Here is a 27,220-nt window from a genome sequence, read left to right as displayed (position 1 = left end):
CAGAGATGGATTTAATTTGAATAACAGACGTGCTTTACATAAACCACTTTGAAGCTGCATTTCTTAAGTGGTTTTAATATGTAGCCCAACAAACAAACCATTGAAAACATTAAAACAAACAGATGCAGATTTCCCTTGGGGAAACACCACTTCATTTAAAAAGAACTACAGGCAGATTGCATGGATAATGTTATATTTATTCTAATCAGAAATATTAAATGAGCCATGCAGTCCCATCTCGAAATTATACCCTCAAAATGCCTGCTGAATACTGGGCTCAGATAGGTCTAGCTGTGTTTCTGTATCTAACAGGAAATAAGAGAGCTAAAATACCAATGAGGTTTTGCTCTTCATCTCTTACTTGGAGAGAGAGATTCTGTAGGCTGAATGGCTCATCAGAGACTTGTTTACCCTTTCTCTGAAAGTGGAGGGGCATCAGTAAGTAGCATCAGTAGATGGCCTAACTAGAGAGGTTGCTTGATTAGGAGGTGGCATTGTGAGGAGTTGTTTTGTTCTTTAAATTAGACAAGTTAATATTGGTAGTGTAACCCACACACCTGGGTTTGGTGTTCTGTCTCATCTAGTGGTGGGGAGGAAGAGGGGGAGAGAGAGAGAGAAAATGAGTCTGCTCTAAAGCCTTAGCTAATAGCCTGCTGGTTTTTAGCTTATGCTGTAGAGGCTCGTGCACTAAGCTCCAGAGGACCCCGGTTCGATCCCATCTGAGGACGACCAGGGTCTGTTGGCGTTACAGTAGCACGCTGCAACCCAGACGGATGAACTGAGGTTAAATCAGACTTGGAGTGACCAAAACCTGAAGGGCCCAAAATCCAATAACCTATTTCCATAGGAATCACAACATTTTGAAATACAAGGGCATGTCACTTTTCGGGCTTACCTGAGGTGTCTAGGGTGTATCCCAGCCCACAGCAGGAAGGAGCTCTGTCTCTGCCAACCAGGGGAACACTCCCTAGCTACTAGATGCTGGCAACAAAGGCACTCTGCTTCAGGCTCCACAAGATCTACTTTTTCCTCCTGCAGGCTAGCAGTTTACACACCCCACTTTGTTACACTGGAGTGCCCAGTCCCCTATCTTCTGGACACCTGCAATGTACTCCTATCTGCTGCCTCTGTGGAAGCAATGCAGCCCAATACACTGGTTTCACCTTAATTTGACACTCTCCTTAGCACAAGGCACTTAGACTTGTTTATAGTGAAACCAAATTGAAGTTTATTTAACAGAGCTTGAGCTACATATCCAAAAAACAGCAAGTATAAGAGTTTGGAGACAGAAGGTTACAAATAAAAGAAAACCCTAAAACGCAATCTATAGCCTATACTTATTAGACAGGAAAGTAACTTTTCAATAAGGTATTTCTCACCCAGTGGTTAGTCCTTGCAGCACTTGTCCAATTCAGAAAACTGGAATCCTTTAATGAAACCCACCAACAGGCAGAGTTTCTCCTCTGTAATGGATAACAACTTGTTGCCATTTATTCTGCTCTTATGCAGTTACAGGCTATTGTCTCTTAGCCCAGGGCCCCCCTCTTCAGAGAGCTCTCCTGGGGTTCCTTTGTGTCAAGTCTGCACCTGGTCCAGGCATTAGACCAAGTGTTGTCTCCATGGATGCCTATTGTGCTCAGCATTGATTGAGTTAGCCATGAGACCCTACCTCACCTCAGGTGACAAGTCTCACTTCAACAGTTTTGCAACTTAATATGCTACATTTTGCATGTCTTTTAAACTATTTCCCATGCAAACATCTCACAATAACCATGACAATCAGCTAGTTCTTAGCTTTCAGCATAAACCAGCCACGATCCCCTTCAGTGGAATATTGAGAAGTTGGTCAGGCACAGAGGTAATATGCCTGCCTGGGTATGTCGGTGTCAAAAAGGGCAAAGGTGCATTGAGGAAGCAAGGCAGCAAACCCACTAGTGTATTTTTCAAAGGTGCAGATTAATATTTTGAAGGACTCTCCAAACCAATGCAACAAAGGGTAAACTGATCTGTTCCATTTGACCCCAATCTTTCCCTCTCAAACTCATCAAAAGATGTGCAAGAAATATCAGTTTAATCTTTGCAAAAACTTGGCTTAGAGGGAAGGACTTGAAAAGTAGAAAGGGTGGCCCCTTTCTTCAGTTCTCAAGTTACATTTGTCTTTTAACTGCTGCTCCTCCCACTGCTCCTACCTACAATTCCCCAACAAACATATCTCAAACAGAGAGTTGAGGAGACATTTCCAGGGAGGCAAAGGCTCTCCCACATGTACTGGCTCACCTACCTGGAATGGAGATGCAGCAAATGCTTCCCCCTCACTTTGATGTTTGAGGCTGCCAGCTATATTATATAATTTTATTATTATTATTATTTTTACCAATTATTGGCTATAACAGAGTTTCAAAGTTTTCCTGGATATTTTGTGTTGAAGACATCAGTTGTTTGTAAAAGAAAAATGAGTAAGTGATGGTTGAGAGACAGATCTTGTTAAACTCAAACACCAGAAGCTTCAATGAATAAAGACCTTTAAATAAACAAAACCAAAAAACACAGTGTGAGGAGAAAGAACCAGAAAAAGAAAATGAAATAGAAAATAATAATAATAGTGGATTAAATGAAATACAGAAAACATATAGGTGAAAAAGAACAAAGAAAACAAATACAGGCATGAATTGAACAGGAATGAGTTTCAAGAATTCAAACAGCGGCAGGCACAAAGGGACATACGGTAATGAGCAAAGACTAGCACTAACATATGTCAGGTTACGGTGTAAATGACAAACTATAGCACAAACCAGTGGCAGTGACTGGCATTTCTTGTCCTATTTTGAGTCACATCCACTATTAAATGTATCAATTCATCTCAGTTGGCGCCCAGTGCAAGTTTACATACCAGTTTTGCCTGGTATCTTACAGATGTTGCCATTCTCCACTGACAAAACTGAAGAGAAATTGAAATGTAGCATTCTGAGAGAACTGGCTTCTAGACTTCTATTTTCTTGTCTATTATTCTCTTATTTCCTGTCTTTCTTTTTCCTTGAGTGGGAAATCATGACTGGTCTTGAAAAATTTTCAGATCATATAAGTGAGGAACAAGATTAAACAGTGCATGCCACTCCCTCTATGAACCCTTTAACAATTGCTTTGTTGTACTTCTTGGAGGGCATTGCAGTGGTCAGTGATTTGTGTCCATAAAAATGTTCCCATTGCAACATACCTGTAACTTGAAAAATGAAGGGTGTTGGTTATCACCGGGAAGAGAGGGGACAGAAAAGAAAAGGATGCTCCTTAATGGCAATAATTAAGCTGCTTTTGGAGAAGACAAACGTTATCTGGTTTCAGATGCTAACGTGATTGTTGCACTGCTTCAAACTACATCAATCTTGTTACATTACAAGCTGCTCAAAGTGAACTGCTGTTGTATAATATGATTGACTTCAGAATTGCATCAGAGTTGATTAATAAACAGAGGGCCAGATCCTCTTCTGGTATAAATTGGCATAGCTCCATGGACTTCACTGGAGCCACACTAGCTGGGGATCAAGCCCAGTGGTTTTTGGAAAGCATATTTTTACATATAGTATAAAATTTTAACAAACAAAGAAATGATTATTTACACAAAGGAACTGAGTATTTAGTGACTGTTCGGATACAGTAAAAAATAGGTCATGTTTTTCATAGGAAGCTGGTACTTTCTGTTCTCTGGTAACCATGATGTTCACAGAAGTTCTTGTGAGATGTGTGGTCATAGGTGTGTAGTTGTGTAGCTCTATTGATTCAATTTTCCCTTCATTGACAGAAATAGCTAATGCTTAACTAGGGATGCAGTGAGGGTCTTTCTGATAATGTCTTAATGGCTGAGAATAAACCTAGCTGAGTGAATCAAAAACTACTTAACATTTGCAGCTGGTAAAAGTCTCTGAAAATCTAAGATGACTAAGTACAGGGTATTGATTACCTTCTTTTCTCCCCTTACTCTTGTAGGCAAAAAGGACCCTTAGAAGAAGGAGAAAACTAGAAAAGGAAACAAAGCAACTGGTTAAACAAGAGGAGCTGAAAAGACTTCATAAAGCCCAGGTGACAAAGTAAAACTGAGCTCATGTCACACTTACGGGTATTTTGTGGGTGAGGGAGAACAAAGGGTGATGGGGGTGGAGTATGTAGTGTGAGGATATTTGTCCTTTTAAATAATGTTGTGAGCCCTCTAGTGCTGCTTACTGTGTTTTATGTTGCAGAAGCTCTCGGAAAGCCGTCAGAGCAGCAAGATGTACGCAGCTAGCCCTGCATGTTTAGCTATAGTTAGTAAAGATGATTTATTTGGAACCCAGCTGTAGCTTCTTCATACTATTTTTATTGTCATATAAAAAGCAAAAGATGTAACAATTGGTGGCGAGGATGAACCCCTAATTCAGGAATACAGTGGAATAGAGAGTGACTGCAAAGACCAGTGAAATTTAAACAAAAAGGGCCTGCAAGTAAACTGCTAATTTAGAAAGGATAAAAAGGGATACTACCCTATTACTATACACTAGAGAGGATTAGGAAAAACAAATTATTTTTTTCTGTGCCTCAGTTCCCCTACCTGTACAATGGGAATATTAATTCTTCCTTTATTAATTGTGCAATAACATGGCCCTCTGTAAAGGCTCTTTCTCCAGACAAAGCAGAAGGAACTCTAGATTCTGTCCATGGTGACTCATACAGTTGTGCACTTCACCCCTCCTATTGCAAGTATCTGTCATGCAGTGTTTTGTGAGCACACTTCTCAATGCTGATTCTAATGTGCCAAAATCACAGGTCATAGTTAACTCCCTTAACACATCTACATATGAGTTGCATTCTCTGCCTGAATTTGCATTGTTCAGGTATTACAGGCTAGATTTTTCAAAAGTGCTCAGCTCCCATTTTGGCTCCTAAATGAACTTCTCAATGGGATCTGCTGGGTGCTGAATTCTGGCCCTACAAATTTATGTGGAGCATCGAAGGCCACTTTTGCCTGTTCAGACAGACCTTTCTTTGAGGCAGGGACCGTCTCTCACTATATGTTTGTACAGTCTCTGTTTCAGTTGGGGCCTCTAGGTGTTACTGTAATACAAATAGTAAATATGTATATATAATTAGCATGTGCATTTGGGGGGAGAGGGATAGCTCAGTAGTTTGAACATTGACCTGCTAAACCCAGGGTTGTGAGTTCAATCCTTGAGGGGGCCACTTAGGAATTTGGGGCAAAAATCAGTACTTGGTCCTGCTAGTGAAGGCAGGGGGCTGGACTCAATGACCTTTCAAGGTCCCTTCCAGCTCTAGGAGATAATGATGATAATAATATATATGTTAAGTATTATAATAATAAATATATATATATATATACACACACACACACTATATAATGAGAACTGAAATCTCTGGAATTTTTAAATGGGTCTCGTCTGCTGATTTATTGTACTTTAAATGAATAGATATTTTGCACTTTAACCTATTACATTTTTCTCTTATTTTACATAGAACCTATTACATTTTCTTTATATTTTAGAAAATATTAGACTAATCATTACTGAGAAATCAAGGATGAAATAGAAGTAACTACAAAAGAAGAAAATCCACATGTGCTTTAATGTATTTTTTGTAAAAAATGAAATAGTAAAAATGAAACTAAACAAGTAAACAAAATCCCTGGGGAGTGGGGACACATTGTAAATGTCTTCCCTTATTTTATGGCGGTACAGTAATAAACATTTTCAGAAAGTGCCCAGTGATTTTGAGTGCCCATCTTTGGACACCTCGACAGGACCTGAATTTAAGGAAATATGAGGCACCTAGCGTGGCCCTTTAAAGGTGTGTCAGATTGGGCAATGGATGCTCTTGATAATAGTTGGCCTACAACATAGACATGTTTAGAAGGTATGGTCAGGTCAGTTCATCTGAGGGTTACCTGTGTAGTGCCAATTAATGGGAATTCTGGAGCTATATACCCTTTTCTTTTCCATATCAAAAGGTTATATGAGAAGAAAAAATAGCTGAACTATGCTGCTCAATTCAGAATAGCAGACAAACTCTTTAAGTTATTTTAGGTACCAATATGGCTCCCATTACCATAGTGTCTGAGTGCCTCACAATCTTTAATATATTTACCTTCACAGCAGCCCTGTGAAGTAGGGAGCTGCTGTTATCCCCATTTTACAGATGGGGAACTGAGGCACAGCAAGACAAAGGGCCAGATTTTTAAATGTATGTAAGCACTTAAAGATGCAGATAGACGCTTAGCGGGATTTTTCAAAAGTGCTTTCAAAAATCCCATGCGGTGCCTATATATCGATGGTAAATCTGGCCCTAAGCAACTTACCCAAGATCACACTGGAAAACTTTAACAGTAACGGGACCTGAACGTGGGTCTCCCAAGTCCTAGGTTAGTGCCCAAACCACTGGGCCATCCTTCCTTTCTGTATTTTAAAGCTGTATTTTTATCTTTTATCATCTTTATAATTCTGCAGGCTATACAGCGCCAACTGGAAGAAGTGGAGGAAAGACAGAGGGCCCTAGAGATAAATGGTGTTAAACTGGAGAGGGAACTGCGAGGAGAATCAGGTAAGTGGGGCAAGAAATTTGTGATTATTCGGTGCCTCTTTAAAAGGAGAGCAGGTTTTACAACTCTTTTAAAAGTACAGGTGCTTGGAACATTTTCCCTGAAACAAGAAATGAGAGAAAATTCATCTATTTTTTTTCTATTTGCCAAGCAGCTTTATCAGTTGTGAATTTGTAACTATTGGAACTTGAAGCTGAATCTACTTCCCTCCCATTGTTTAAAATCCTGAGCCTTATTTCATCTACACTACAGAATCAGTGATGTTTCTAGGTCCAGTAACTCAGTTACCAAGCCAGCAGCCTATGCTTAGTAACAAGGTCCTTAACAGCTTCTCTCTGAGTGTCAATAATATGATTGCAGTCAGTGACTGAACCGTGGAAATAGCTCAGACAAGCTATATAAAAGGGCAGTGCGTAGTGAGACAGACCTGAACTATGAAATACTGTTTTCTTATGGACAGGAGATAATTGGGATTTTTCCCTGCTCCAATGAAAGGTTAGGTTTTAATTAGTCCTGACCCAGCTGTGGAGGGGAGTTAGAGGGTATAAGGTCTCCCTTACATGTCTACATAAGGACTATTCACATTACAGTTCATGCCACAGAAGGGTGAGGTGCAGATTCATAGATTTTTTAAGACCAGAAGGAACCATTAGATCATTTAGTCTGATTTCCCTGACCATGCCTAACGTGATGTCTTTCCCTTCTGCCACATGAACTATTGGACAGGGAGGAGGAGGGGAAAGTGGACAGTGGAAGGGAAGAGTTGAGAGTTAGTAGAGCCATAATGCTGCCTTCCCCAGCGTGAAGACCCTGCACAACTGGCCAGGTGCAAGGGGGGAAGCAAGTTACACCTCAGAAAAGGGTGACACGACTTCCCCCCAGAGCAAGGAGAACAAGAGGGACTGTGCCTCTCGGAGACGCAGCTCTTCTCATAGCTCCTCCTGTGGTCAGCACAGCTCGACGCCACCCTTTTCTAAGGGATGAAATTTCAAGGCCCAATCTAACCTTAAAGGGTTGGTTTTTTTTAAATAAAATATGAACATAAATGGCTGCCCTGATGCAATCTACCTTCTGAGGAGGTTTGAAAGCTATTTTAGATGTAAAAGATTGTCTGAAAGCCAACAGTCATATTGTAAATCTGCTTTTTATATTCTTCCTTGTTACAAGCCAAAACTCCTAAATCACTGGTGTGATTTTGTGCCAGGGAGTTACGATTTTTTTTGATGCAACATCCAACACTTGGAAAATGTTGTTTTTATGCTTAGCTGCATAGTATGGTAAAATGTACTTTTTTAGTACTGTATTACAAAATCACCGTAATAACAGCAAAACCATGAGGTTTTTATTCTCTCTGTGGAGGAGAATAAACTCCATCACTGTAGTGCACAAACACTGAAGTAAAGAATTGGCTCTAGTAGGTTTTTGCCCAAGTGAAAACTGTAAGGTCTTCAGTATTTACCCCACTGGTTTATAAAACAAAAATGCCATACAACTGATCAAGCTAATCTATTTCAAATGTTATTTAAAAGGCTAATGTCAATTCATATGTTAACTTACAAAATAAAAATTTATAAGATGGCGCCCATCTTACTGTCTTTTTGAAAGGAGAATCCCCAAAGAGTTTTTAGTGTTAGGCCTGGTCTACACTTAAAAAGTAGATCATCTTACTTAGCCATGTCATGCAGGGTTGTGAAAATTTTTGTCCCTGTGCGGCCTAGTTGGGTAGACCTCTCCCTTCCCCCACCCCCGGGTAGACGTGGCTAAGTCGATGGAATAATTCTGTCAACTTAACTACCTCCTCTTGGAGACGTTGATTATCTACATCAATGGAGAAAAACCCTCCTGCTAATGTAGGAAGTGTCTACCCTATGGCGCTAGAGTGGTACAGCAGCAGTGCAATCGCTGTGCCGTTGTAACAGCTGTAATGTAGACATACCCTTAGTTATAGGGGGGAAAAAAGCTATGCTCTTCTCTCTAGGTCTCTGAAAATATGGAAGATCAAAACTCTTCTAACAATAGGGAAACAGGGATACATGCAGAATACCAGAATGGATGGCCCAGAGCCACCTTTTGTTCCCATTATTTTTACAATCACATTTTCTAAAGAAAGCTCATCTGCTAAGAGATTGATGCTCCTCATTCCCTTTTCATCCTTAGTAATTTAATTCCTTTCATTAAGATTAGAGTGCTATTTTTTTCTCCCTGTTGATTGTTTTCATGTGGGTGGCCAGCTACAGATGCAGGCAGATAGGAAAAGGGGTGAGGACTGTTCTGTTTGAATACCTCTTATTGTGTAAAATTTCAGGCTGAAATTCTCCAAACTAGACATCAAAATGTTAATGCTTTGTTGCTTGCAATAACATTTGTGTAACAGTGCCGGATTCAGACAGATAATATTCCGTTTAAAAATGTGCATTATTGTTTAATGAATGACCAGTGCTTATTAGGTTAAGTTGTATTTAAGTAGGGCTGTGCTTATGTAGCTCAAGTGATTTAATAGGTATTATTAAGGTAATTAGAAAATGATCACAGTTAAGCAATAATATTGAGCTGCAAAGGTTGTGAATAACCGCATTTAGAGACAGGCCTGCAAACACTAGTCTTCAGTGACATTTATGCAACTCTCCGCTAATAATTATGTGAGCATGGAATGAAAGGCTCTTTTGTTAGTGGGAGTTATTCATTAGCTACCGAACTGAATTAGAAGAGAACATGCGTGGGTGTGAAACAAACTGCCATGAAGACTGATGAACAAAATGAGGCTTTGATGATCTCGTAATTGTAGTGACAATAATTCATGCATTTAAAGAAAAATTAGAAATAATCAATACTATGAATAATTTTTGGTGGTTTTCCCCCTTCATTTACTTTTTTCTGTGCTAAATACCAAAGAATAAATCATTAATGTTCTGCTGCTTTGTTTTCTAGTGACATTTGTGTGGGTTTATAGAGATCTTTTGCCTACAACAAAATTCAGTAATATAGGGTTTGAACCACATTTTCAATTGAAATTTGTATAACTCAAATGTTAATTAAACAAGTTGTGAAGGTTGCTAGTAAAAAAAAAAAAATCCGTGCTGAGGAAGCACCATTAGTCTCTCCATATTTCAGTACATCAGTGAATAGCTTTCTGTAGGCTTGTGCTTTTATAGATCGTGTATTCAGGGTTTGTTTGCACTGCTTTTTGGAAAAAGGAAATATTTAAAACTGTAAACAGAGTCAGAAATATTAGACCCTTTGAAAGTGTGTGTGGACAGGAATACCTTTTTCCCAAAAGAACAAGTGGAAGAAGTTGAAGGAAGAGCCTGCTTATTCTCCAACCTTTTGTCTGCAGAAAGATGCTAAGGTGGCAGGAAATTGAAAGTTTGAGAGTCATGTTTAGTAAATGCTGTTTTTAAATAGGCCATCTTAAAGTTGTTACTGTAATAGAAAAAAAAGGACATCTTAATTTCTAATGGAGCCTCAAATGAAAGGGATTTGGATAAATAAAAAGCCACCTTTTTGCAAAAAACATTTTGCAAAAAGGCAACAAGGCTCGATAAACACAGGAACGGGCATCCAGTTGACCTTAACAACTTCCCTATCTCATTTGGGTATTGTGGGGATTACTTAGTTTGTTGTATTGTTCTTGGAAGATATAAACCATGCAAGTTAAGTAACTATTGGCATTATTATTAATGATAAATCAATAGAGTTCAGTGAGTAAATGCAATGCAGCCTTCAGGACACTAGAGGGCACTCTGTAGGACAGAGAAAAAACAAAAAGCTACCATTATTACAGCTACAGTAGGTGCTTTTGCTAGAATAAGAGGCATTTTGGCAAACCACATTGCTGTTTGCTCACTTCAGTTGAAATACAACTCAAATCTTTTATTAGAGGGAGAAACTTATATTTCATACTATAAGCATGGAAATATTTAAAAAGCAATATTTTTTTCAAAATAAGAATATAGCATAATTGGCAAGGAGATGGAGGAAGGACAGAGTGTTTACACAAGTGTGGTACATATGCACATCTGTGAAAACAGATTCTCTTGCTAGCAATAAAATAAATGCTCTATTCAAATTTCATTTATAAGAACTGGATGGGGTAAGTGTGTTGTCTGGTTTAATTTCGTGTGTGTGTGTGTGTGTGTGTGAGTGAAAATCCTGCTATATACAGGCATTTAAACTAGACATGTCCCCATTAGAGCTGGTTGGAAAAATTCCAACAAAACATTTTTTGTCTGAATTTACTGATTCATCCAAATCTATTGACTTTGACAAAGTTCTGCTGGAACCCAGGAATGGCTGAACTGGAATTGTGCCTCATTTTGTGCCAGCCCACCTGCTCAGCATCCTGCCTGTCAGACTGCCTCAGAGTCGGGGACCCCAAGGGCTGCCAGAGTCCATGACACCAGGACAACCCACCAGGCAGACTGCCCCAGAACCAGGATTCCATTCCCTTTTGTGGAGAATTTTAAATTATTTGATTCCATTCTAAATTGAATGAATCCATATTTCAAAATATCAAAATCCTCCAGGAAATTGAATTACCTTTCTCCACACAGTTCTAGACATCATATATCTGTACCTTGCTATTCCAGTTAGACAGCTTTGGCTTTCGGGAATGATAATGCCTAACCAAGATGACAGATTTCTATAAGTACACAAATTTAGCTTCATCATATTTTCAAATTGAAAAAGTGGGAGGCAATGCCATTATCTCTTGTGCTGCTGCTCCTGGCCGATTAGGTGCGTTACCTCTGTCTTTCTCCTTCCAGATTGTCTATACTTATTCCTTTTCTCAGGTTGTTCTCTACTCCTTGCCTCAATTTCTAACCTAGTTTAATGACACCCTTGACAGGTCGCCTCTGTGAGGTCTGACCCAGGGACCTCTAAAAACACGTGTCCCTAACTGCTTGAACTAAAGGCCCAAGTCCATTAGTTAGAGGCAGTAGCAGTCCAGCCACTAGAAAGGGGCTAAAAGCTACCCTATGTTAGCATGTGTTATATTAGCAAACAAAGAGGTAGTGCCTAAACCTAAAAAACCTAAAAAAACCTAAAAAAAAATTTGGAAGTCACAGCTGCATTCCTTTACCCCTGAGTGTCTCTCTCTCACCTGCCCCCCCCTCCACACACACTTTTTCTGTCCTATACTCCTTTCCAGTTCTACTCTTCTCCTACTGCCCTCCCAGAGAAGCAGCAGATTGAAGCGCCAACTACCATTCTCTGGGTTGGGAGCTGCTGAACTTGTGGACAGCTCATCTCTTTGTGCCTCTGAGCAGTTCAGCATCATGTGAGTGGTTCTCTCAGATCTTCATCCAGGAGCAAGATGCACAGAGCTGAAATGCATAGTGTACTGCAGGAGAGGAGGATTTGCTGCTTCATGACTGATGAAAGCACTGCTCTGGAGGATTTCAACACAGTGGTATCACTATGTTGACTAGCCAGAGAGATCAGATGTCCTGGGATTCTATTGAAATGCGGACAGAATCCTGACATTGGTGGAACTGGCTGGACATTGGAATTGTCCCTCAAAGTTGGGACAATCCTGAAGTAAATTAAGACATCTACATCCTACCTTTTATTATTTATTATTTACTTTATTTTTCACTGTACAAGGTGAGAGGGAAGTGCACTGCAGTATGGACATGACAGACATTATGGAGACACGTTTCCAGCTTCCTCAGTACTACTGTAGTTAGTAACAGGGGAGCCATATTACAGAGTATTTAACTGTCCCTAAATATTTAAAAATCTAAAAGCGCCCCCTCCCCCCAAAAGTCATTTTAGGCAGGATAACTCTTTCTTTTGTTTAGCAAAGAAGAAACTGGAAAATTGGGCAGAAGGGCAAGCTAGAAAGGGGGAAAGAGACATGTATAGATCAAGTGGGCTCAGATCTTTTGAAAGCCTCTTGGGCCTAGAGATTTTTTTTTGGCAGGTCTGGCTGGGAAATGGTTGGTAAAATACCAAAGAATCAGTTTAAGGGACGAGTGTATTAATTTTATAGCCAGATTTTCAAAGGTACAAACAACCTGCACCAAGGGGTAGTTGGGTATGGCACACAAGCATCCATTTTAGATTCATCCATGTAGGGGGCTTCCTCAGTGCACTGCATCCTCTTTTGAAAATTGAACCATATGTATTAATGACCTATGGGATCCTACTGATGTGAGGAGTACCTACTTCTAACAGAACATTGAAAGGATAGATGATTATGAATAGAGTAGTTATCAATGGCTCAGTGTCAAACTGGCAGGACATATCTAGTTGGCTCCTACAAGGATCTGTCCTGGGGCCGGTACTGTTCAATATTTTCATTAATTACTTGGATAATGGAGTGGAAAGGGTGCTTGAAAAATATGCAGATGACACCAAGCTGGGAGGGGTTGCAAACACTTTGGAGGACAGGATTAGAATTCAAAATTATCTTGATAAATTGGAGAATTTGTCTGAAATCAACAAGATGCAATAAGGACAAGTACAAATTACTACACTTAGGAAGAAAATATCATATGCACAACTACAAAATGGAGAATAACTGGCTAGGCAGTTGTACTGCTGAAAAAGATCAGGGGGGCATAGTGGATCACAAATTGAATATGAGTCACCAGTGTCATGCAGTTGAGAAAAAAACCTAACATCTTTCCAGAGTATGTTAACAAATGTGTTTGATGGAAAACATAAGAGGTAATTGTCCCAGTCTACTCAGCACTGGTGAGGCTTCAGCTGAGGCACTGTGTCTAGTTCTGGGTGCCACACTTTAAGAAAGATATGGACAAATTGGAGTCCAGAGATGAGCAACAAAAATTATATAAGGTTTAGAAAATCTGACCTACGAGGAAAGGTTAAAAAAGCTGGGCATGTTGAATTTTGAGAAAAGACAACAAGAGGACCATGATCAATTGTTCTCCAAGTCCACTGAAGGTAGGGCAAGGAGTAATTGGTTTAATCTGCAGCAAGGGAGATGTAGATTAGATGTTAGGAAAAACTTTTTTAACTATAAGGATAGTTAAGCACTGGAATAGATGTCCAAAGGGGTTGTGGAATCCCTGCCATTGGAGGTTTTTAAGAACAGGTTAGACAAACACCTGTCAGGGATGGTCTTGGTATAGTTGGTCCTAACTCAGCACTGGGGGCTGGACTAGATGGCTTCTCGAGTCCCTCTGAGCCCTATGTTTCTGTGATGATGGGCTATTCCAGGTCTTAAAACAGGTCCACCAATATACCCTGAATGACAGCTTGAAAAGGCCAGTTTTCCATTGCCATCTCTTCTTGTGGGGCAATATTGGCACTCAGTGTAGGAATGCTTTAATCTTAGGGAATCTGTTCTTTACAGAATAATTGTATCCACTAATTGTTTATAGTCTTACACCCAGATTGAGAGTTCTTTGGGGCGGGGGCCATCTCTTTGTTATCTGACTCTACAGCACCTAGTACAATGGCATCCTTGACTTGAGACACTACTACGGTACAAATAATATTAATAATAATAAGGGACTTTCTATAGTGCAGCTTTTCTAATCAGTCAAAACCATTTATTTCACAGATGCAGATTTAAAGACAAAGGTCAGATGGCAAATGAGCTGGGGCCCTTTTGGTAGGGACTTTGATTAAGAGTGAGGGTACCACTAGGAGGAAAGACCGGCTGACATATGCCAGCCTTGCCCACCCTTAAGTCTGATCTTTCTGATGGAAGTATCCACCTAAAATAGATAAATCAGGTGCTGTGTTAACATAAAAAATGAATTATTTATGCCAGAATAAGGAGCAATTAATACCAACCATTTCAAAAAGGAGTAGACAAATATTTTAAAAACAAAAAAAAAAAGCTTGCTAATTTTCAAGATGGAAGTGGGATTCTTTTCTTGTATTTATTCCAGCCTAAAATTCAGTTTATCCTTAACTACAATAAACTATAACAATAAACTGTATATCTGGTACCTTGGAAAACTAGTGACAGAAATATCACATCACAAAGGTTCTACATGGTACACATCTCGCCACACAAACAAGGATCATTTAAAGTGGCTTCAAAGCAGTTTGATCATGGAGAAGGAAATCCAATATAACACACTTATTTTTTATATCTCAATCAGATTCAGGCACACAGGATGAAACTCAGCTGTTACATGAATGGTTTGAGCTGGTCCTGGAGAAGAATAAATTAGTGCGTTATGAGTCTGAGCTCTTGATCATGTAAGTAAGAAAACACAGTTTGCCATCAGTAGTAAAGATGTGGGGGGTGGGGAAGTGGACTCATTTTAGGTCCCAGGCATAGGATTTTCCTCTTGATACATGTGGCTCTCATTATTGAGCTAAATTGCCACTTTGTGTCTTGCATAGCATATTGCCATTAGCACACAGAGAGAGTCCACGCTTCTCCTTTTTACCTTACTGTTTCCTGGAGTTGGAAGTGTGTTAGAATAAATGCACCCAAAGCTACATTCTATTCCAAACACAGATTTGCACTTGAACTCCCCAGTGGTACGGTGGTTTTGATCCTATAGGTCTATTACATAGCACTCTTTGTGGATGCATTAATGGGCCTAATGACCTCCCAGGCATTTAATCCACTGGAAAACAAATTGGTGAAGGCACCAAATGGGTGGGGAGTGGAGGGAGATTTCTAACATTCCATATATCTCATGAGGAAATGAGAAGAAAGATTAAACTCATTTGGGAAAGATTTGGGAGTAGAGCTGGGCAAAATGTTTTGGATGAATAGTTTACTCACCAAAAATGCAGTTTCAGGTCAAATTAAATTATTTCTGAATTTTGGCCAAATCTGATAAATAGCTTCTGTTGGGGAAAAAGAATTCTGAAAAAAGCTGAACCATTTCCATTTTGGGTTGACCCGAAATTAATTTTTCCCCTGGATATTTTGTTTTGGCCACCAGACTAAAAATTCAGTTATTCATTCTGCTGTATTTAGGACTAGAATACAGAGGCAGAGTGAGTGGTGTAAAAATCTGGGGTGGATTAAAATGGAGTTTGGATCCATGAATACTTTGGTCATTGTCCGAGAAATGTGCACCTTTGCTCCCATAAATGTTTGTACCATATACACCTGCCAAGCCAGAGTCAAGCGACTCCCAGCTGCTTCCTACCCCTACTACTTGGGCTAGGTGGGTGGTGCACTGTAGGTCTAGATGGCATCTCGTAATCCCTGGGTTCTGCTCTGGGAGCAGGTAGATGGTTGGCATTTATTCCATATTGTGCAGCTGGCCACAAACACCAAGACTAGTTTAATGAGAACAATGAGGACATTTCTAAACTCCTAAGTGACCAGTAGAAAGCATTTGTTGAATGGCAGAACGATCTCACTTCCATCTCAAAGAAAGATAGATTTAAGTACCTACAGCAGAAGTGGGCAAACTACGGCCCGCAGTCCACATCTGGCCTACAGGACCCTCCTGCCCAGTCTCTGAGCTCCTGCCCCGGGAGGCTCGCCCCTGGCCTCTCCCCTGTTGTTCCTCCTTCCCCGCAGCCTCAGCTCACCCCACTGCCAGTGCAACACTCTGGGAGGCGAGGCTGTGAGTTCCTTGGGCAGCGCAGCTACAGAGCTCGGCCTGACTGGGTGCTCTGTGCTGTGCAGTGGCGTGGCTGGCTCCAGCCGGGCAGCGTGGCTGCCTGTCCCGGTGCTCTGGGCAGCACGGCTCTAGTGCCGCCAGCCACGAGTGCTCCAGGCAGTGCGGTAAGGAGGTGGGGATCGTGGGGGTGGATAGAGGGCAGAGGAGTTTGGGGTGGTGATCAGGGGGTGTGGGTGTGGATAGGGGTCCGGGTGGTTAGAGGGCGGGGAACAGGCGGCTTGAATGGGGGCAGGGATCCCAGGGTGCAGTCAGGAAGGAGAGGGGGTGTTGGATGGGGTGGCCCTCCATATAATTTCTGAAACCCGATGTGGCCCTCAGGCCAAAAAGTTTGCCCACCCCTGACCTACAGAGTAAGGCCCAGTTTGAAGTGAGGAGTATGGAGGATGAATGGTGGGAAAGGAAACCTGAACAAGTTCAGCATTACGGAGATACAAACAATACAGAGATGTTCTTTGACTCTCTCAAAGCAATCTATGGACCATCTAAATCTGGCACAGCTCTCCTGAAGTCGGCAGGTAGCACAACCCTCATCAAAGACAAGGAGGGAATCATGTAGAGATGGGCTAAACACTTCAATAGTCTACTCAATAGACCATCCACGTTGATCGGCGTATCCTTGACCAATTACCCAAGAAATCCATCAGAGGATCTCGACCTCCTTCCAACAGTTGAAGAGGTCGTGAAAACCATCAAACAATTGAACTCTGGCAAGGCTCTGGAAAGGATGGTATTCCAAAGTGTACAAAGTAGCAGGCCCAAAGGCTATCAAGATGTTTCACGATATCTTGAGTAGCATTTGAGAGGAAGATGAAATGCCACAAGACTTGAAAGATATTATTGTATCCCTGTTCAAAAACAAAGGCAGCAAATCTGACTGACTGAAAACTACAGAAGCATTTCCTTCCTTTGAACAGCAGGGAAAATACTAGCTTACATTTTTCTGAACAGACTTATTGCAAACATGCCTGAGGAGAATCTGACAGAAGTTGAAGTGTGGTTTCAGACCATGTCGTAGTACTATGGACATGATTTTTGTCATAAGGCAAGTCCAGGAAAAATGTTTCAAGCAGAACATGGACCTGTATGCAATCTTCATCGACTTGACCAAAGCTTTTGATACAGTCAACAGAGAGGGTCTATTGGCTATTCTACATAAACAGGGCTGCCCAAGAAGGTTCATACAAATCATCTGTCTGTTCCATGATTACATGATAGTGCAAGTGCTCTTCAATGGTGACTCTTCCGATGCATTTAAAATCTCGAATGGAGCAAAGCAAGGCTGCATATTTGCTCCAGTGCTGTTCAACTTGTTCTTTGTCTGTGTCTCCAACCAAGCCACAAAGGACAGAAGAAAGAAGTATAAGCACTTCACAGATAACCTGAGGAGCAGTCTCCGGTGGGCTGGCATGAGTCTCAAAGAACTTTAGCAAATGGCTCAGAACAGGACTCACTGGCAGTCTCTGACAAAATCAGGATGTAACAGGTTTGAGCAGGATTGACAAAATCATCTCCAAGTCTCACGTGAAAAGTGCTTGTAAGAGTCCGGTGTCGGGGCTTGGCCCTTGCAGGAGCGGCCGGGAGCCAGGCCGCCTCACTACAGGGCCAAAATCCGCAGTTCAGTCTCCGAAGGTCCAAGGGCTCAGACCCTCAGGCAGGGCTGCGGGAAAACAAACAGTCAATGAAGCCCCGCCCCTCAGTTGGGGCGGGCAGCAAACAGCAGTTCTAGGCTCAGTCCCTCAGCAGGGGCTGAGCACACACAGTCAGTAATGTAGGCCCAGGCCCTCAGTCAGGGCTGAGCAAACAAAGTCAGCAATTTAAGCCCCAAACCCTCAGTCAGGGTGGGGCAGCAACAAGTACAGGGCTCAGACCCTCAGGCAGGGCTGAGCAGCAGTTCAGTGTATCAAGCCCAAGCCCTAGCTCAGGGCGGGGCAGCAACAGATACAGGGCTCAGACCCTCAGGCAGGGCTGAGCAATAGCAACAGTTCAGGGTTCAGGTCCTTGGCAGGAGCTGAGCAACAGCAACAGTTCAGGGCTCAGGTCCTTGGCAGGAGCTGAGCAACCAGTCGGTAAGTCCAGACTTCTCCGTCTGAGCGCTGGGATGAGGGGGAGACTGCCACCCGTGAGTGGGGTGGCAGGGGGGACACAGGCCCACCCACTCCACTGTGTCCCAGCCCGGGGCCCTAACAGTGGCAGTTAGTCTGCTGCTGTGTCGGTGGGGTCCTGACCGCAACACACCGACATCGGCTCACAGTCTGCTGTAGCCAGACTGGGGTCAGCTACCCCCGGGCTACTTTCCATTTCCCCCTCCATGGGTAGCTGCTCATTACTGGTGTCCGGCACTGGGTCCCACACCATGGGCTCCTCATCGTGCTGAGAGCCGGCTAGCTCGGGCTGCTCCTCAGGACGCGGGTCGGGGTTACACTCGGGCAGCTCCTCAGGGTACCGGGCTCGGGGAAGGCTCGGCCAGTCCTCCTCAGGGTACCATGCTCAGGGAAGGCTCGGCCAGTCCACTTCAGGATACCGGGCTCGGGGAAGGCTCGGCCAGCCTTCTTCAGGGTACCGGGCTCGGGGCAGGCTCGGTCCCGCAGGAGCTTGGTCAGGAGCGTCTGTCCTCTCCGGCCGCCGGGCTGCAACTGAGTGCTGGGCCGGGGCTCTTATACTTCCTGTCCTGTCCCTTGACTTCCGGGGGGCGGGGACAGGCGGCAGTGGCTCCGCCCACTGTAGCGGCTGTTCTGGCTCCTCCCTCGCAGGAGCGGCCGGGAGCCAGGCCGCCTCACTACAGTGCTGCATAGTGGCATCATCAAACATCATAGATAGTCTTCCCATGCTCTCAGGGTATGTTTACACTCCAAGACTATTTCGACTATTTAGTGATCAATGGTTCCATGTCTAGTTGGCAGCCAGTATCAAGTGGAGTGCCCCAAGGGTCGGTGCTGGGGCCGGTTTTATTCAATATCTTCATTAACGATCTGGAGGATGGTGTGGACTGCACCCTTAGCAAGTTTGCAGATGACACTAAACTGGGAGGAGTGGTTGATACGCTGGAGGGTAGGGATAGGATACAGAGGGACCTAGACAAATTAGAGGATTGGGCCAAAAGAAATATGATGAGGTTCAACAAGGACAAGTGCAGAGTCCTGCACTTAGGACGGAAGAATCCCATGCACTGCTACAGACTAGGGACCGAATGGCTGGGCAGCAGTTCTGCAGAAAAGGACCTAGGGGTTACGGTGGACGAAAAGCTGAATATGAGTCAACAGTGTGCCCTTGTTGCTAAGAAGGCTAATGGCATTTTGGGTTGTATAAGTAGGGGCATTTCCAGCAGATCGAGGGATGTGATCATTCCCCTCTACTCAGCACTGGTGAGGCCTCATTTGGAGTACTGTGTCCAGTTTTGGGCCCCACACTACAAGAAAGATGTGGACAAATTGGAGAGAGTCCAGCGGAGGGCAACAAAAATGATTAGGGGGCTGGAGCACATGACTTATGAGGAGAGGCTGAGGGAACTGGGATTGTTTAGACTGCAGAAGAGAAGAATGAGGGGGGATTTGATAGCTGCTTTCAACTACCTGAAAGGGGGTTCCAAAGAGGATGGATCTAGACTGTTCTCAGTGGTAGAAGATGACAGAACAAGGAGTAATGGTCTCAAGTTGCAGAGGGGGAGGTTTAGGTTGGACATTAGGAAAAACTTTTTCACTAGTAGGGTGGTGAAGAACTGGAATGGGTTACCTAGGGAGGTAGTGGAATCGCCTTCCTTAGAGGTTTTTAAGGTCAGGCTTGACAAAACCCTGGCTGGGATGATTTAGTTGGGTTTGGTCCTGCAGGGGGTTGGACTAGATGACCTCCTGAGGTCCCTTCCAACCCTGAGATTCTATGATTCTATGAATCAACTTAAGTCGAATTTGTGGAATCGACCTTATGAAGTCGAATTTGTGTATCCACACTAAATACACTAATTCGACTGTGTGAGTCCACAGTAATGGGGCCAGAGTCGAATTTGGAAGCGGTGCACTGTGGGAAGCTATCCCACAGTTCCCGCACTCCCCGCTGCCCATTGGAATTCTGGGATTTCCCCCCCAATGCATGCTGGGGGAAAAAATGTGTCGAGGGTGGTTTTGGGTAACTGTCATCATTGAACCGTCTATCACGCCCTCCCTCCCTCCCTGAAAGCGCCTGCGGGCAATCTGTTCATGCACTTTTCTGCTCAGTGACAGCGCGGGCGCCACAGCACTGCGAGCACGGAGCCCGCTGCAGTTATGGCCGTTGTCAACTCCTCGCACCTTATCGTTCACCTCTTCCACAGTCAGCTACTGAGAAATAGGGCTACTTTTCAATGGTGCTGCGAGCACTGGTGGACCATGGGGGACGTTTTACCAACATCAATGTCGGGTGGCCAGGCAAAGTTCATGACGCGTGTGTTTTCAGGAACTCTGGTCTGTTTAGACGCCTGCAGGAAGGTAGTTTCTTCCCGGACCACAAAATAACTCTTGGGGATGTGCAGATGCCTACAGTGATCCTCGGGGACCCAGCCTACCCGCTAATGCCCTGGCTCGTGAAGCCCTATGCAGGCGCCTTGCACAGCGACAAGGAACTCTTCAAGTAGCAGCGAGCAGCGTGACCTGTGACTGTTCAGTTTCTTTACAGAGAAGCTGAACCTGCCCCTGTTTTTTTACCAAGTTACTGTTGACTAGCATCTGCAGTTACATACCCCGTCCACCCCACTTCCAACACACGTTTAAAAATAAAATACATGTTCCACTGTAACTTTACAAAGGTTTCTTTATTGATGACTTTGCATTAAAGGGTTGAAACTGGGACGCGGACTGTGCTGGGTAGGGTGTGCGGTGATGTAAAGACCGCCTCTAAACTCGAGGAATGACAGGCTCCTGCTCCCAGAGCGGTCTGCAGTGCCGGACTGGTTGTTTCAACGGAGCCTGCCATCCCTCCTTTTTGGGACTCTGTGTGCGGGGGCTATGCGGCCTTGTGCGGGAGAGGACGGATACAGATTCCTCTGCTGCGTGGCTCTGTGGTCCAGGACAGGGACCGTTGCATGAGATCTGTAACCCCCCTCCCCCGCTACAAAGTCACGTACACCCCCACCCACACAGAACCTTCAAACCACCTCCCATACCGACCAGGGTGCCTACTGACTGCACTGTGTGTGTGACCTGCTGCTGATCCTGCCCACGTCTCTGTACCCTGCTAAAGGTGACTGTCCTATGCAATACCCTACCCCCTTCCCCACCCACCCCTTCAAACGCAGTGTTGTGTAAAAAAGCATGACGGAAACAGTAATTAACAGCAAAGTATTTTTAATAATTTACCAGACAGTCAGGGGATGAAACTGGGATTGGGGCTAGGGTGAGTCAGGAAGGGAAGGAATTCTCAAAAATTAGGGTATGAGAGCTTTTGGGTACTTGAGCACTCTGCTGGGGTGCAGTGACAGTTTTCACAGCCCCTGGCGCCACTCCTTCTGGTTACTTTGGGTGACGGGAGGTATAGGACTTTGTGGCAGGGGAGGGCGGTTGCAGATACACTGCGGGGGGGCTCTGTCCTCCTGGCTGCGGTCCTGCAGAACATCCACAAGGCGCCGGAGTGTGTCCGTTTGCTCCCTCATTAGTCCAAGCAGTGTTTGAGTCGCCTGCTGGTCCTCTTGACGCCACCTGTCCTCCCGTTTGCTGTGTGAGCACTGCTGCTGAGAGAGGTTCTCCCTCCTGGGGCATTTCCTGTGTGGCTGGTCAGAGCGTCCAAGCTTGGACTGCTGTCCAGAGCGTCAACAGAGTGATGCACTGTGGGATAGCTCCCGGAGCTACTAAGTTCGATTTGCATCCACACCTAGCCTAATTTGACATAGCCATGTCGAATTTAGCGCTACTCCCCTCGTCGGGGAGGAGTACAGAATTCGAACTAAAGAGCCCTCTATGTCAAATTAAATGGCTTCGTGGTGTGGACAGGTGCACGGTTAATTCGAATTTACGCTGCTAAATTCGAATTAAAGTCCTAGTGTAGACCAGGCCTCAGTGCAGCTGACTCTGTACATCAGGGTTTAGACTTCAGAGTTTTATGGGTAGCCACAGATGAGAATTGGAACAATATTGTCATCAATGATGGACTGCCAACATTGTGCAGCTGGCCACATACTACTGTGTTGGGGAAACCTCCAACCACTAGACCCTGATCACAAGGTTTATAATGTAAGACTCTGTATACATGTTTATTTCTTATTTGCCCTTTGTTCTTGTGGTATCAGTGCTTCCTGCTGTCTGAAAAGGACATTTAAAAAAACAAATATAGGACTATATCAATCAATTCAAACATCAAAATGATATCTGATTTTATTCATGTGTTACTTCCCCTTCCTCAGGGTCTCTCTCCTGCGAGGAGCTGCCCTCAACTTGCTGAATTTTCTCCTAAGATCAGGCCCTTAGTCATCTTAACAAAGGATAATTGCATATAATTTCACCACACTCAAATGCCTCAAGTGAATGAAGGAAATGACGATTCTGTGTAATGATGCTATCTAGTTTGTAATGTGAGAATGTAGGAAGAGCCAAAACTTTTAGATGAATCTCACTGATTGTATAGAGAAGATACTGGAGATGGAGGATATACACAGTATACTCAATGGCTAGAGTCCATGTCTATAATAACATTACCATAAATATCTCAGTATGCTGAACACTAGCATTGTTACATCATTTTCTTGACAGTTATTTTAACAGGCACAACAACAACATTTGTCCATTATAGTGGTGGTGATTGTAATAAGAAAAGGAAATGATCTTACCATTTTCTCTTATTATTTTAGGTTAATAATAATAATAATCGCATATTCCTGCTGCATCTCACTATTTTTAGGGAAAGCATGCCCTTCTTAATGTACATGTACCACTAAGTTTATCCATCAGAGATCTAAGAAACATCAACATAATAAAAGGACAGCAGTATTGACAATGAAATAGCATAAAATAATTATAATCTTATTAAAAAGGCCAGATACGTGGGAGCCAGTATAGCAATCTTTTTGACAGGTCTGCTGAAGGTTGGTTGATACCTTCTGAGTTCTAAAATCCTTAGGAAATCTGTCAGCTGATTCTTTGCCATTCTTATTTTTGTATCTAGAGCCCAAGAACTAGAACTGGAGGATCACCAAAGAAGATTGGAGCAGAAACTGAGAGAGAAAATGGCCATTGATGGTAAATAAACTGGGAAGTTAATTATATGTTTTGGTCTGCAGTAATGGCCCAATTTACAATAGTGTTTTAACTGCTCGTTTTGCAATCTCCTAGATAGCCTAAAAGATGAACGAGAACTGAACGAGGAACATGAAATTTTTACTGAGATGATGAAAGTGATTGAAGAAAGGGACAAACTTGTGTCTTCCTTAGAAGAGCAGAGACTGAAGGAAAAGACAGAAGATCAGCACTTTGAAAGCTTTATATTATCTAAGGGTTATCAACTCACCAGGACTTAGCCACATGCAAATGTCTGGAACTTCAGCTATATCAACCAATATGGAGACAGTCTTTTGACAAAGATCTGGCTGAAATTGAAGGAATCATATCATTTTAGTATTAAACACTTTTAAACAGGCTCTTTGCTTGCACAACAGTGTCTCTAGTTCCACATAGATAATTACAGGAAGAAACATCGCAATCTCATTGTCAGCAAAAAAGGGCTAGTCATCCTGTGAGATGGAAAAGAACTGAATTCACCTGTGTGATGGACAGTGTGTGAAAATTACACTGGAGCTGTCCACTGTTTTCCTTTTCCCTGTAATTTTATTTTAATTCTGAGAATAGAGTTCCTAGAGACATAAGTACATGATCTGGTACTTTTGAAACAGCAAAATTTTCCATTTATTTGTCTGAATCTCTGTGTATTTTTGTTTCTATTTTGGCATGGTTGAGCCACAATGAACTGTATCCAAGTGTCAAAAATAAGCATCACCAATGTAAAAATCAGGTTAGTGTTTAAAATGTATTTCTAAAGGAGGAGGGGAAGAGTCTTTAGAATACTGACTACACATGTTGTAAATAACAAGTGTAAATGCAAGGTCAGGCAAACTTAATTATCAGGTGTATTTGCAAGCTTGAGTGCACTGTATGTATTGAATGAGGACTTAATACAATATTAAAACCTTACATTATGTAAAACTGTAACTTAATACCAAAGGGATTACTATTCTTAACAAAATGTTGTAGACTCAGAAGACCTTTTGTCTGTAGCTGACCAAAGTAATCACTGAAATATGCTTGAAGAACATTTTAAAAAATTGATTAACATGTATATGGTAGGTTTTTCAATATGCATTCTTCACAAAAGCATGTATTGTATCTCAAAGTTATCACTAGTTAGAGACTTGGCACAGAATAACAACAAAAACTGTGGCAAAATTATTTTCTGCATTTTTATGCTGATAGTTGATTGCTGCTAAGATGAATGCATAAATAAGACTGTCAAAGTTATAGCTGTTTAATGCATTTTTTACTTTTAAAAACATAGAAAAGTGCCTTCTAGCTTTTCTCGCACACGCACAGACATAACAGATCTTGTGCAAAAGATTTCCTTAGGCTATGTTTTCAATTTACTGTGAGCAGTCTTCTAAATCTGAGATGATTTTGTAATTTACAGTTGATTGTTTCTCCCAGTTGTATGTGTGATAGTCTGAAAATTCAGTATAAGAGACGTGGAGAAACTGGAGGACTGTTTTTGAATATTGTTTTACCTCATTTTCTGACTGGAAGGGTTTACTGTTCTCATTACTAAATGAAAGGTGCTTAAATGCTGTTTCTGCCTACAGGTCAGCAGAGGCAAAGGAAACTCTTCTAAATGTAATTGTAAAAGCTTTAGGCTAATAAAAGCCCACTACACACTGGATTTTGTTAAAATAATTTATAATCTACCTTAGTTTTTGTTACACTGAAATTTCAGTGTAATACATATTTTTAAAGATAAAATCCAGATTTTATCATCATCCATGGATTATCAATATATTGTACCTCTGTAGGGGGTCAGATAAGAATACTATTGTTCTACAGTATTTATCTATTTATATTTATTTGTATATGTATCTGTTTACAGGAAATACCAATGTCTAATAATATTTTACATAGTTTGGTGAATTCTCTCTGTGCTTTGGATGGCAGCTATGAGATCTACAATAACATGCTGGTTAAGCCATGCATAGAAGAGCAGAGGATTATATCATTAAGGTATACAATAGGAACAAAATATTAAGTAAGACATAAACAATATCTTCAGATATTACACATAGGAATACATTTCTAACATGATGCACAGGGATTTAGTTGCATTACTTCCATTAATCAGTGGGAGAGGCATAGCAGAATCCCTGTGTATATTCAGAATCTATTCTCTAGCATCTTTTTATCTGTTATATGCTTGTAAACCTGATCTTTGTGAGTCATCTTCTTAAATTGTCTCTCTTGTTTAAGGTGGACTCAGTGGTATTTACTGTTGAAGATGAACTACATATATAGTGAAGACCAAAATTAAATAAATCCCAGGTTTCAATGCAGACTTGCCTGTGTTTTGAATGCGGGGGGACGAGGGAGGCATTCAGGACAGAAATAAACATTTTTAAAGTTAATTTTTCTCCTTTGAAATCCATTGAAACTTCCTGCTTTGCCAAGGATTTCCTAGATTTTTTTTCCTTCTGCCATCACTGATACCAGAAGTTTTATGCAACTCAGTGAAGTCACAGAATGATGTGTTCTGGGAAATCTGTAGCCTACCAGGAGGTGCCCATAACTTCACAGGAGTTTTAAAAAGTTATAGCATATTACTTAGCTCAGTGCCTTGCATAGATGAGAAATTCATCCCCAAAATCCAGAATTACATCAATCTTCAGTTTTGTTTTGCAGTTCACCTTTATGAAAAAGAGGCCATTCATTTTAATTTGTGTTACTGCCACACAGAGAAAAGGAGGGTATAGAAAAGGGATAAGGGGTGTAGAAATATACAATATATATATGTCTTGTTGTCAGGGCCAGCTCCAGCTTTTTTGCCGCCTCAAGTGGCAAAGAGAGAGAGAGGAAAAAAAACGATTGAGCTGCCGCTGAAGAGGAAGAGACGTAGTGAAGGGAGACTACAGTGGAGTGCTTAAGCTACCGCCAAAGACCCGGACGTGCCGTCCTAATAATGGACGGAGTGCCGCTCCTTTCTACTGGCCGCTTCAGGCACCTGCTTTCTTCGCTGGTGCCTGGAGCTGGCCCTGCTTGTTGTGATGAGGATGTTGCAATCCTACCTTTCACAAAGCGTAACTTCCTCATCCAAAGTAGGATGCATGAATTACAAGTAATCAGGTCAGTTCTAATTAATACACTGATCCTGGAACTTCAGTTTACAACAGATGCCTGCTCTGCTGTTGGAAAGCACAACACACAGGTCTGGAAATGTATTCAGCACTACACTTTCCTTTTAGCTCTGAAGAACTAGGTTTTGAGGGTATTTGAGACAACAGGACTTGAGGGCACTCGGCACCTTACAGGGTAAGGTCCATAAAAGGGATAGTCAGCATTTTTCTGTGTGCTGGCTTAGTTGTAATATGCATGGTGCACAAATCCCCTCTAAATAGCTGGTCTCCTGTGATTAATTGCAATCCCTCAAATGGCAGGGGGAATGCTCCTGCCTGGTGCTATTCCCCCACTGAACCTGAGTACCTCACAAGAGCAGTTCTAAAATAGTTGCTGGAGATGTTTTAGAAAAAAGTAAAGAGTGAAGTATATGAACAGTCTTCACAGAAGTGTAGGGGTTGGGAGGAAAGAGAATCCACATGCACTGATCATAGGCCAACATGATCTGTTTATCTCAAACTCCAGAAATACATTTAAACACAAAAGTTCATGTTTAATTATGAATGTTCTTTCCCATCAGTCTGCCTTTCCTGTAAATTGGCTCACTAGCTTATAAGGAATTTATTGACTTTAAATCTTTGGCACTGTTACTGCTGAGTAAAATGTGATGTGGTGAACCATATGCCTATGTCTAAATTTACTACATGTGAGCAGTTTTGTATCTGAAAAATTAAAATGGTTTTACTCTT

General features: G+C 42.2%; 1 protein-coding gene across 18 annotated transcripts in view; it reads left to right on the top strand.

Moving 5' to 3' along the window:
• MICAL2 (microtubule associated monooxygenase, calponin and LIM domain containing 2) overlaps nt 1–25,695 on the top strand; it is a 193,326-nt gene extending 167,631 nt beyond the window's left edge. For 17 of the 18 annotated variants that reach the window (XM_039534214.1, XM_039534216.1, XM_039534215.1 and 14 more), the window contains 5 exons: nt 3,982–4,074; nt 6,486–6,579; nt 14,659–14,758; nt 23,275–23,348; nt 23,442–25,695. In XM_039534214.1, coding sequence (XP_039390148.1) covers nt 3,982–4,074; nt 6,486–6,579; nt 14,659–14,758; nt 23,275–23,348; nt 23,442–23,626 — 546 coding nt within the window. In that variant the 3' untranslated portion in view covers nt 23,627–25,695. The remainder of the gene's footprint in view (nt 1–3,981; nt 4,075–6,485; nt 6,580–14,658; nt 14,759–23,274; nt 23,349–23,441) is intronic. The other variant, XR_005597517.1, reaches the window with a different exon arrangement.
• Nucleotides 25,696–27,220: the final 1,525 nt, after the last annotated feature.

The sequence above is a fragment of the Mauremys reevesii genome, linkage group 4, assembly GCF_016161935.1.
Source record: "Mauremys reevesii isolate NIE-2019 linkage group 4, ASM1616193v1, whole genome shotgun sequence".
Classification (NCBI taxonomy): Eukaryota; Metazoa; Chordata; order Testudines; family Geoemydidae; genus Mauremys; species Mauremys reevesii.
This window is presented reverse-complemented; position numbering and strand designations above follow the sequence as displayed.